Source organism: Periplaneta americana, chromosome 12 (assembly GCF_040183065.1).
Source record: "Periplaneta americana isolate PAMFEO1 chromosome 12, P.americana_PAMFEO1_priV1, whole genome shotgun sequence".
In the NCBI taxonomy this organism is placed as follows: domain Eukaryota; kingdom Metazoa; phylum Arthropoda; class Insecta; order Blattodea; family Blattidae; genus Periplaneta; species Periplaneta americana.
The window spans coordinates 69641390-69654830 of record NC_091128.1 but is presented as its reverse complement, the minus strand read 5'-3'; the positions used below and the strand labels follow the sequence as shown (position 1 = coordinate 69654830).

The 13441-nt window shown below is 32.7% G+C and overlaps 1 protein-coding gene across 7 annotated transcripts in view; it reads right to left on the bottom strand.

Moving 5' to 3' along the window:
- LOC138710541 (lysophosphatidylserine lipase ABHD12) overlaps positions 1–13441 on the bottom strand; it is a 105188-nt gene that overhangs the window by 22862 nt on the left and 68885 nt on the right. For all 7 annotated transcript variants that reach the window (XM_069841508.1, XM_069841511.1, XM_069841512.1 and 4 more), the window contains 3 exons: positions 12442–12574; positions 11075–11192; positions 8885–9046 (listed from right to left, as the gene is read on the bottom strand). In XM_069841508.1, coding sequence (XP_069697609.1) covers positions 8885–9046; positions 11075–11192; positions 12442–12574 — 413 coding nt within the window. The remainder of the gene's footprint in view (positions 1–8884; positions 9047–11074; positions 11193–12441; positions 12575–13441) is intronic.

Sequence of the window (13441 nt, the reverse complement as noted above, 5' to 3'; positions counted from 1 at the left end):
CCTAGCTCCATTGGAAAAGAAAATCGATCCGGAATGAATTTCCCCATTTTAATGTTTTCTAACATACAACTACAAAAGTAAATAATTTTAGAGACATTGTAATTCCGATAAGTCAAGTTATATTAACATATCAGTTTACAGCAGAACGCCGGAGATAGCAGTCGCGTGTGCACAACTCGCTAACACAGTATAAAGGCTATTGCCCTAAGGAAGAAGCGAAGAATACAGTAAGAGAAGATGGAACAGTGGTTACAGAAAGAGACATCAGGAAAGGATAAAGTAAGTGAATTAAGTAGAGAGGAAAGGAATAATAATGCAGGCTTGAATCAAGTAGAAGTAGAAATGAAGAACCAGGCTTTAGAAAACTTAAGACTAAAGGTAGAAAACATCAGTGAAAAGATAGAAGAGTTGATGGCAGAGAATAACAAATTAAAGAAGATGAGTGACTACGATCTCAAGATTAGGAAAAATAACTTAATAATTTTCGGGGTCGAAGAAAGGGGCCAGGAAAAAGAGATGGATACCTATGAGAAAGTGAGAGATTTATGTGAAGTGATCTTTAATATAGAGTTGAGAGAAGAACATGTCGACCATACATACAGGTTAGGGAAAGGCACTAAAAGACCCATCTTCTTGAGCTTTAAGAATACAAAAGTAAGAGAAGCTATTCTGAATAACCTAGGACGGCTCTGTGGTTCAGGAGTGAGAGTGGAAACAGATATGCCATTTGAAGTAAGAAATAAAAGAAAACAGCTACTACCTTACATGAAGCAGCGAGGGCGAAGAGTCACTTTGCTAAAATGTACGAGGATAAACTGAAAGTGAACGGAAAATGGTATGATCTGGAATTTTGCCTGAGGAATGAAGATCATCCAGAATTTGGACTAACGAGAAGAACGAAAGAGGTCAGTGGACATATTTCAACTTTCCAGAGGGAAGCAACAAGAAGTCAACATACAGTCGACGTTAGCTACATAAGCGGAGGGAAGGAGCATGAATGGTGGAAGAAAATAATCCCAACTTCAAGGACGGAACAAGTGATTGTCGCAGATCAACACATGGTAACAGGAGTGAATAGTAAAGAGTTCAGGAATCCATATACTGACGTACGAGGAAGTGTAAAGAAGATGGCACAGCAAGGAGAAGAAAACAGTAACGTGATCATGCAGCGTAAGCGGATTCCTAGTCTCCATACGATGGCAGTAAGGTTAGCGCACTCCAGAAGGAATGCTGACAATAACGGAACAAGGAACACGGGCGCTTGAAAAAAGGCGAGGGGCGATAAAAAGAGAAGCCAAGAGTCAGGAAGTGATAGGGAAGAAAGTAGTGAAAAGATTAAGGGTACGAGTGTAAGTGTAAATCTAGTATATGCAAGTGAAAGTGTGGGGGGAAAAATAAAAGAGGAATAGAAGAAGAAATAAATAGAAAGAAAGACAGAGATGGAAATAAGGCAGAGACGAACAGTAAAGAATGGACAGAACCTGTGACAGCTGAGGATATTGGAGAGGTATTAGATATGATTAAAAAATGTGGGAATGTGATCAAAAAGTGCAAGTAAAGTGAAATTGTAAAAGATCGAGAAGTATAGGGGAGAGAGGAAGTGTACAATCAGATGTGTAGAGGTAAAATATAAGTATTTATAGGAAGTGAGAATAATGTGAAAGGATTAGGTGTAAGTGGAATAGTGAGAAAGTGAAAGTGAGCGCAAATAGGAATGAGAGAAAATAGTGAAAAAGGGTTAAGAGAAGTGAACAAGTGATAGCATAAAATGGAACAGTAAATGAATATAAGAGAAAGATAGGATAAAAGGTCAAAGAACAAATAGGACAAATAATTCAATATAGAGAAAATGTGAAATTGAGATTTTAGTGAATAGTAGTTAGAGGAAAAAGGGGGTTTGAAAGTAATATATAATATTAGATATATTTGGATTAATGAACAAATAGAGAATAGCAAATGAAATGTAGGAGAAATACTGAAGGGGAAATTAGACCAAGTAATAAAAAGGTAAATGGGAGTATTTGTGTAGACGTGTACTGCAAATAATGTGTTATTGTAATAATATGTTAATGGTGGCACTGGATATAGAAATGTGAGGTGCACTATTACATGTAAAGAAGTGCTGTGACGAAAATATATCATATCATATATTAACATATAAGTGAAATTTCCATCAATAGTTTATCTGTTTTAAGACGGTTTTATTAAATTTTGCATGTGAATGAATATTTTTGCTTAAATATTGAACATCTTCAGGTCCAACGATCATCCTATCATGCTCATAGTTAACAAATTAAGATATACACGTAACACAAATCATTGCACTTATACAGTAAACATAATTACAGTGGAGTCCAAATCTCCTCATGTTTCACAAGCGCCAATAACGTGCAAGCTGAACATTGTCAAACATACAGAGCAGATGATGTGTGCCACCAAACTCATCTGGCGGGAGGGATGAGCAGCCGGCGTTGAAAACAGATTCCATTCTCAATAACAAATAATGTATTCATGAAATAATAAATAAATATTAAAGAAGCATATTTTTAAAGTGATGTATGCTATATCAGGGGAAAAGTCAATGGTGTATCCTCCTCCTCTACACCACCAACACAAATAGCACAGCAGCCGCTGCTAATGCCACTGCCGCCACCACCACCACCACCACCACCACCACCAATATCACTGTCATCACTATCATGTGACACTCTTGTCTTGTAAGTTAATAATAATTGGTTCTAAAATGTTCTGACATCCTGTTTCATTTGTGAAATCCTCTTCTTGCAATTTTTCTGTGTGTTTCACACAAGCAATTCAGTTTAACCTAGTCAGGCTATTAAGTTCGTCATTAACTAGTTTTTTCAGGTCTGATATTCTGAAGGTAGTATTTATTTTAGTGACTTCCCTTTTCACCTGGGCCCCCAAAAGTTCAATCGCATTATATTGGCAATGATACAGCGGAAGCTTCACAACTTCATGCCTCCATTCAATGGCCAGTTGATCAAGTTCGTATATTTTATCACTACTTTTGAAAGGGTGCACTCTATGCAAAAATTCAGATTTTGTTTTCAAGAGAGAGAAGTTAATGCCTTTATCTTCCAGCCACTCCATGATTTCGTGTTTTCTGTTAGACATATTGAGGATTTTGTTTAAGCAAACAGAATGATATGGTGCATTGTCCATTATAATTATACTGCCTTCTTCTAAAAAGTTTTAAAAACCTGTTTAAAAACCAATCAGGAAATGAATCTGACGTCATTTCCTCATGATAATCGCTAGTCCTTTTAGACCTACACCCATTTGCTAACAGGATTGAAACCAGTTTTTGCCGATCCTAAGTGACAAGTAATATTAATCTGCTTCCTTTCCCTACAGGCACTTTCAGACACCCATTTCCAGATGAGACCTGCCAAACATATTTTGCTGTATGATTCTGGTTCACCAATGTTTCGTCCAGGTAAAATATAAGCTGAGTGTCGCCTGATTCATTGGTGCATTGTGTGCAAAAACTTCAACCTGGCCGCAACTATATCATTTCGTTCCATTAAAAATCTACGTTCATCATTAGTTTTTCTGTATCAGAATCCAAGTTGTTTCAATAATCTCTTAGTGGAAGAAACAGAAACACTGTTACCTATTTTTTCGTTCAGAAAGAGTGTTAAGTTCTTAGTTGTGGGGAATTCTCTTTTACCATAGAATTAAGAAATGGTGTCATACAAATTCGTCACTCTTTTAGGTATAATAATATGTTTTCTAGGTAAAACGAACAATTTCTTAGCACTCTGTGTTTCCAATTTTGCACTTCTCTGCATATATGTGACATGGTTGATACACTTATTGAACACGCCTGACAGTTAGTTCCTGACACTTAGAAAAGTTAAGATTTTTACAACTTTCTTCAGACGGGTATTTTCTGAAGAAATTGTAAACTTAATACAATTATTCGAAATTTGCTACTGTATCCACTGGATCTGTTCCTTTCACTAGTACTGGCCTTGCTGAACGACATAATTGAATTTTATATTAATAAACTAATTAATTAATAAACTGATAAGAAAACACAGAAAATGATTATTTATTACAAACGAATTATTGATTTCACTCACAGACACAAAGCACATCGAACGCCTACACACAACACAAACAGAAATAGAACTGGCGTTCTCGGCTCTCGTTTTATAATTATTTTTCTCAGGTGTTTATATTGGTCTATGGGTGCTGTTTATGGTTAATAGTCTTGGAGTTTTGAAAGACTTTCTTATCAATACGCAACTGTGTAAACATTACTTGTGGAAGACCATAAAAACCATGAATCATCTGGAACACAATTAAGACGCATAAAATACAAACCGCTTGGTGTAGAAATAAGATTAGTGTTTCTATACATTCAGAAAAATGTCATTCAACCTAATCACATGTAGAGACCCTGTCACAAAGAACATGTCCGAGTGCACGTATTATTTTTACAAGCAGCGTAAACGAATGTCTGTACGCAGCAAAGCAGCACTGTTGCTACTGGCTACTGCAGTATAAGTGGACACGCCCAAAACAGCAGGAGATTTGGACAGTATTGTAGTATGACAATATATCAATAAATTGAGAAAATGAGTTGAAAAGTGCATTATGTAATATTTATACCTAAAAACATTAAAAACTAGAGAACATGCAGATGAATCATCCAAAGCTAAAACATTTGTTTTTGTGTATTTTACACCTTGGAATTGTGTGTTATTTCGTAGTGGAAAAAAAAAAACACATACACACACTTTTTTTTTATTAATGTTAAAGACACTATATGTCTCGTATGAATAGTTAAAATCAAGTTTTGAATATATCAATTTCTACAAAAATGTTACATTATAATTGTATAATGTTGTTGATATGCATTACTGAGAGAAGAAACTGTCATGGTTGTTGCGTATGTTCTGACTTGAAGGGCATCTTGTAAAGTGGTATCATTCTGTAATATAAGTTAATTTTATTTAATAAGGTATGAAGATATTCTGTTTAAAAATGATTTATAAATGCGTATTCTGTGGATTGAAAAGTTTATGTTGTACTTACGAGTCAACAGTATCTCCAACAGTTGCTTTCATGTCATGTAAATTTCAATTTATCAACTACCAGCATGATTATAAACGGTAGGACCTGAAGATCAGTGGTGGTTATTCAGGTGAAGAGAGTGAAGTGGCACTTCAACTATTTCGCAAAAAAAATAAAATAAAATAATAATAGTAATAATAATAATAATAATAATAATAATAATAATAATAAATTAATCGAAAACCTAGTTTGTGTAATATGTAAAACTTGTACATGAGTAAGCAGCGAGGTTGCATGACCAACATGCTATTAGTTTCACACGCCGTTGCTAGATGGTACTAGTGTCACTGAGACGAGTTAGACATGGGAATGCCTTTCAGCATCTGTTGCCATGGCAACCTGATGTCACCGCATACGTAATTACAGACCATTTAAAACAGAAACATCACACAGTGAGAAATTTGCTGCCTGTTCAAACAACTTGTCTGGCGTCAAAAGCTATAACTACTGAAAGTTTGCAGTATGACTGGCGTGTTTTTCTTTATTGTTGTAAGTGTGTAATTATTTTCCCGGCAAATAATATTCTGTTAGTACGTTATATAGCTTAATGTTGGTGGTTTTAAATGTGCGTGCATAAATAATAATAATTATTATACATTATGTCATGTTTCCAGTCAAAGATATGGTATTAATTTTATTAGAAACTCCATTCTATAGATGGAAAGATGAAGATAAAAGGGATGTGTTAAGTTGCGGACGGCCAAAGGACTTGATAAAGCTGTGTACTAAAAAAGAAGTTAAGAAAACCGGTAAGTCCTATTGCCTTCATTGTAAAGAATCTTGGTACCAACAGTTCCCATAGTTATGCAGTAGTTCTGTTTAAAAAACTGTTCTGTTGGTTTTGTTTACTTTTAAGTAAAAGAAGTGGTGTGTGGAATGCATAATGTTTCTATGATTTTCAAAACATTACACGTGGGTTGAATAAGCATAAAGACAGTGAAGAACATTTGAAGTGCCAATTACAACTCAGAACATTTGAAAGAAATAGAAACACAATATTGGATGCCAATCTTAAGGAACGGAGGATTGATATAGTCTACAAGAAATAGGTGAGTTTTGATTTTTTTAATGTTGTGGTAATTTCTTAGAAAGCGTCCATTATTGCTTAGTACTAATATTAAACTACACTATTTCACACTTTTCTCGATCTCTATGGGTACTGTTCATACTCGAGGGATTGTATTAAATTAGAACAACCATTATTAGATTTGGATGCCCAATATTTCACTAATTTCCTTTGTACGAAAGCTGCAAGGACCTGCTATGTTATTGGCACGTTCTAGGAAATTATCTTAATTTTTTTTAGAGCCTGCATTTTACCTTTTTTTTAGTTATGCGTGATAGATAGGTACTTCTTGAGCTGTTTTAAACAGAATTATTATATTTAACATAGTTAAGAATCATACATAAATAGTAAATACGGTACCAATCTATATATATAATTTGAACTGGTAATGGAAATTACGGGAAAACGGCTGGACGGATTTTAATAAATGACCCCTCATTTTGAAGCTTGGAACTCAAAGTTTTTCGAAAAAATAGAGTTTTCAGTGAAATGTCAATTTTTAAACATAATTTTCCTATTTTTCAAAATCCGTCTGTCGTCAGTTTTGAGAACTAGCTAATAGCATTCACGGCCGACTTGATATTTCCTTCGCTTTTTTGTAAAGGAGAAGCAAAGCGAGCATCAAGTCGGCCATGTTGCATTTCAAAATAAAACAAAACACATACTACAGTAAACAACATTACACGAAGGCCATGATCTGCAAGAATGCTGACATATTTAGAGCTCAAATTAAATTGGTTATTAAAAAATTAACTTCCTAAAAAAATAATTTACAGGTTCGATTTTGTGTTGTGTAATTTTCTGGGTACAGCTGTGTATTGGATACTAAAAACTACAAAACTTGAGGTGGTTTGATGACATTATTACCATTAGAAATGAAATATTATTGTAGTTAATTATACATATTAATCCTATATTGATGATATGAAAGTGAAACGTTTTGGGGTTATATAAGTAGATGTAAAGAATAACTTAAATTAGATTTTGGTTTCTATATTTTACTGAGTGGCGGCTATATAGTATATATAGTATATGTTACTGAAAGCTGTAAAACTTACGTAAGATAATAATATTAAAAATCAAATATTTTTATAATTATTAATCAAGTGGGGTTGGGTCTTTTTCATATATTTAATGGCGGTGTGGTGTAGATATTTATATGCGTGGTTCTCTTTAGTATTGGCTTGAGAGTATTGTTATGGAAGCAAGTAACTTTCCGAATGTCTGGTATACTTCATTGAAAATAAATCTGAAAAATGTTTATTTGAACGTCTAATGAACTTAGCTTGCAGCATTTGCTGCACAAGCCACTAGTATTCTTATAAACTCAACATTTATATTTTGTTACATGGAAAAATCGGAATGGATATATTATCGATATTTGCCTCTTCACCACATGCTGCCACTGCTGAAGATGCTCAATATTCAAGCAAAAACGTTCGTCCATATATAAAGTTTAATAAAACTTTTTTAAAATATATAAGCTATTGACGGAACTTCCAATTATATGTTAATACAAAAGTGAAGTCTAATATGTGATGAATTAACATATGCAGAATTTTCACCAAGTATTTTCAGTATGATAACACCAAAGCTTACACTGCTAATGTATCCATAACAGAACAGCGCCGAATGTTAGAGGTGGCAAACAAAAGCAGTGGCATAGGAGTCTTATTGCTGATTGGCCGACATATATTACATCAAGATTCACTGCGACTCTCTGTATTTAGAGTATATTTTATTCATTGATGTGCAACACACAAATAATGAAAAACAGTTTCCATATCAGTGCTTTATTTAAAAAAAAGAAGTCGTAGAGAATTTTATTCTATGCACATAAAATAGATTTACAAAACCTCTAATGGCAATTACATTAATATTCTCATTATAGAAATATATATATATATATATATATATATATATTTTTTTTTTTCTCCCTGTAACATAGTTCTAGTAAGCTTATATTAAATTAATTCTCATCATTTTACTAGCTATCTCAAATTAATTATAATTGATTGAATTAAATTAGCTCATAAATTAAGTTACTACTTTACCTTATAGGTTTATTTAAATTTAAATAAATATGTAGTATACTAGTCGTTAACTTAACTGAAGAATATTGCTGGAGAACCTTTTAAGTGTAGTGTAAATATTCGTAATTTAAATATGTATTGTATTGATTAAGGCTGGTTGAGTGGAAGAGAAGGCCTTATGGCCTTAACTCTGCCAGCGAAAATAAAACATTATTATTATTATTATTATTATTATTATTATTATTATTATTATTATTATTATAAGCTACATATCATCTTGTAATGAAGTTAAAAATAATAGTTTCAGCTTTAAATAGAAAATCATAGATTGAGAGACAGCAAATTAGCTGACACTGACAATGGACATGAAAAAGAACCGTACAGATTTTTCAAATACCTTGCGAGAGAAGGAAACTTAAAAAATAAAACTTCGATTATTGTTTTCAATTAATTGCTATAGACTGTAATCAATTTAACGATACAATTATGTAGTCCACAAAATTACAAACTCTACTATACACTACCGAAAGCATAACTTATTCTTTAAGTTTTCTATTCATGCAAATGCTAGTAATTGTTTAGAAATCTTAATATATTCCGACTCATTTGACCCAATACATATAAGCCATGAGGAATATGGTATTCTGACAGCTTGATAATCTCAAACAATGAATATACATACCCTTTTGCCCAAACGGAATGGGATAACCATATCATCTTCTGCATGGAGAATTAAAACTGGTGCTTTAATGACTCCCAAATGCTTGTCCGTCTCAAACAGAAGCTTGTTTTCACCAACTGGGTCCACAAAGAAGTATTCAAACCATGGCAGCTGCCTGTAAAGCTGAATGGTAAACAAATCACATTATTTTTACTAGCCATATACATACAAGCAAACCTGTTGCACTGTTCTTTGTATTATGATGGACTTATTAAAGAGACATTCTGCTCTTCCAAAACATAAGTATACAGTAAGACGGGACTCAACAATAGAAACCCTCAGATTAGGCTTTATGGACTATAAGAAAAGACTGCCTGACATGTAAGCTAGCTTCTAAGTGTAATTCATTACGTCACATAATGTCTGAATTGTTTGGAATCATAAATGCACGAAGATGACACTTTTTTTTCCATGATAAATCCTACGCACTTTGCAACAATTCAGTTCTTTTATGATGTCGTGAATAATATTTTCATTTATACCAGTAGCTTATATTTTAAACTATAATTTAAAAAACATACATAAATGAAATCACTTATTATGCATCCAAATGAAAAAAAAATAAATGTTCGTTTTTTGAATTGCACAAAAAACATTTTTTTTTTTTAATTCCTAACATTAGAATTATTTGTCTTCATTAACAAATTACACACTCACCATTAATTTTGCACAATTTCACATAAAATATCTACTCATACACTGCCACCGTCTCTAATCTCATAGATAATAATAATAATAATAATAATAATAATAATAATAATAATAATAATAATAATAATAATAATAATAATAATAATGATGATGATTTATTTAACCTGGCAGAGTTAAGGCCATATGGCCTTCTCTAACACTCAACCAGGAGTAAAACTGCGTTACAAAAACACTACAAATTTACAAAGTACACTACAATTTTACACACAAAACTGAATAATAACTAAGATGATAATAATAAAATGTAAACAATAAGTAAGTAGAAATCAGACATAATATATAACATACACAAGGAAAGGAGAAAGCATGATAAAATGTGAACAGCAGGTCAAAATAAATGAGACATACAAAGTATAAAAAATAAGACAATTATTGATAATAATAATAATTATAATAATAATAATAATAATAATAATAATAATAAATAAGAATAGTAATAATAATAATAATACTAATAGTAGTAATAAAATAGTGCAGTACAAAGCATACAATGAATAGATGTCACTAGTACAGAAAAATATAGACTACTTAGTTCGTCAGAAACTATCCAGAGTGCACCACAGATGATGAATATACATTACACTCATAATGAAGGAAAATTGTTGGGATTTCATAGGAGGAACCAGGGTAAGCTGAGAAAGCCTCTGTATTGGCTGGACCATGGACTTGCCCAACACTAGATATTACAATATATTAAGAATCTATTATGAGATTCTAAGCATATTTATTTCATTTCAAATAACCAAACTTCCACTGTGTGTTGTTGATTTCAAATATAAAAATACCCATTCATTTTTTTTTTACTAAAATTGTATTTCAAGTGCACTATTCTCTGATAGACTGGTTCGTAAATAATAAATATGAGCAAAATCCATAAAATTCTTTAGGAGAAATAATGAGAACAAACACGATACATCCAAAACCACATTTTCGTCATCTATGATGCTGTAAATGTGTACTTATTTCTGTAAAATATCGAAAAAGATTTTTTTATAGCAACACATAAGGAGAAAGCAAAAATTGTATTAGCCTCTGAACCTTATTACAGTTTAAGGAACTGATGTAGCCACAAAGTGCACATTGGGACAACAGTGTTTGAAGCCAATCTTTCTGGTGAAAAGATCTGAAATGCATTAATTAGTTCAATTTAAAAGGCAATTAATCTAATTCTAACACAACACTGTCATGTGTCAACATCTGAAATAGAAAATTGTAACTCTGAATTTACTATTTTCAACATAGTACTTGTAAAATCAATCACTGTACCACACGACATTTTAACTTTATTTGAACTCTTGAATATTTGTTCCCCAAATATGAAATGGTGTGCAAGAGATCTGGGAAGAGGATCTTTGAGATAATTCTTAATAAAAATTCCTATGACTGTCCAAATTCAACTAAAATGTAGCCCACAAGAAACCACATCAAAAAGCACTTTACCTTCGAAAATGGATGTTCTTTTAGTTCATCCCGCAGATTGTTGAATGGTGATTCCAGTATCAGTCCATCTGCATTCATTCCTTCTTGGGTAAGTAGCGACAAGGCATGTGATGACACACTGAAAAAAATGTGATGTTCATGATACTTTCATATCATAAACAATTACTGCATTTGGAAATTGTTATTATCATACACCCAACTGTTTCTTTCCAAGTCACATAAGTACATCACTTACATAACAAAAAATAATGCGCATCACAAATGTGACACATACTTCCTCATTATAAGTTTTCTATGTTTGGCAATAATTCAATTTCTTTAGGCCTGGTGCACATCAAATGCAGCATTTTGTCTCGCAACGAAACATTCTGTTGCAACATGTTGCCATAACATTAAATGAAGTGCCCCTCACTGGTTGCAACAGTATTGTGCAACTCTTAGCAATGTGCTGCAGCAAAAGGCAATGCTGTACTGATGGTCGTCTCGCAACAGATATGCTTGAGACATTTCAAACTGCACATGTACGAAGATAGAGGAAACATTGCCATCTCTTCCTTACAGCCATCGATAGTGTGTTATAGATTGTGGAGTTGTGTTTTGTTTTTAGCATTTAAAGTTACCTGACATTGAATACTGTATTCCTTCCCCTAATCTTGTCTTCAAAAAGCCCCAAGAGGTGATCAAACATAGTTACACTTGAATTGCAGTAGTTGTAAAACGTATTGGGATCATTTCTAAGTTCTTAACAAAGCTGGCAATGCCTTCCTTATATTTGAATAATATTGTTCAGTAACTCTAACTGCACTTATTATTCCATCTTAAAGCTCTTCCATATTGGTTCACATCACCTAAACTATGTATCGTATAGGATTTCAGTAGCAACAACTCACCTGCTATCACATGAAACCTTCCTGATTTTCTTGAATCCATAACCAAACAAGATTCTTAAATTTTGTTACAAGCTTATAGAAATTAAAAAGACGGCATGTGCTAACTCTATGAAATCGTCAAAAGACTGTTGAAAACTCCGCCCATATTAGTAATAATTCTGAATGAATTCAATGATATGAGTTTCAAAAAAATGAACTGTTTCTTTTCACAAACCAAAAATGATAAAACATTGCTCTAACAGAATTTAAATTAACATTAAATTCAAACAAATAACCAAACTCGTTAATAAAACCACTAAATGCCTACATTTAAAACATACCATACCTTCTCAGAAGTACAGTAAGATAAAGTTTCGGAATATCCAATATTAAAATAAAATGTAATATTTAAACCACCTCTTGCTTTTGAAAAACTACAGATGTAAGGGTGAATGTAATGTGAAAAAAATAAGGTATTTATAGAGCATAAATACATACCCTGTGCCAAGAGAGTGGCCCCATACATACAAAGGAGATTTCTTCGCTCTTTCCTGAACCCACTTATAAACATATTTTCCATCAGCCACCACTCCCATTTCTGATGGAGAATCTGGACTCGAATCACCATAACCTAAATGAAGAAATGAAGGTGTAAATGCCTATTTTTTTTCTATATAGACAACAGATATATGTAACAATGAAATGTGATATGCTGTCACTCTTATAACGTGGCTACATGCATTATAGACCTGCCATGTTGCGATAAAATGTAGAAACACTACTGAGTGAGAAATGAGTGCACAGTAAATATAAACAGTCACAATACATCACAGCCTGGTCGAATCACAATGTGTTCATCAAGTGCAAAGACTCGTATGCAATGTTATAAAAATTTTGCAATGTAGAGAAGAAAAAAGTGTCACGATATCATTAGGAAAAAACTGACAGAAAGGTCTATCAGAATGTTACGCATTAGTAAAGCAGAGGGTGACCAGACGTCCTCTTTTGTCCGGACATGTCCTCCTTTTTAGGCCTTTGTCCGGGGTCCGGGCAGATTTTGTACAAATCAAGAAATGTCCTCCTTTTTGTAACATGTATGCCTGATATTTTGAAATTATCTGATTTGACGCCACTTTCAAGTAATTTGCCTGTAGGTGGCAGCAGTATCAATGGAATATACTGTTTGCCAACGATAATAACTCTCTTTGCTCCTCCTTGTTATGGTCGATGCTCACAAATATCTGTAAATCGAGAGAATATAAATCTAAATATATATTTTCTGTTATCTTTAATAATTATAGTTCCCTTGACTTTTGTATGTAGCTAACTGTAAAATTATTATTATTAAGTTTTTCGTAATTATTTTGTAATAAAATAGACTAGATATTAACATACTTTTAAGTATGATATAAGCCTAAATCTGTACTGTAAATATTTTGTAATAAAATAGATATTGACGTAATATGAAGTATAATATAAGCCAAGCCTAAATCTAAGT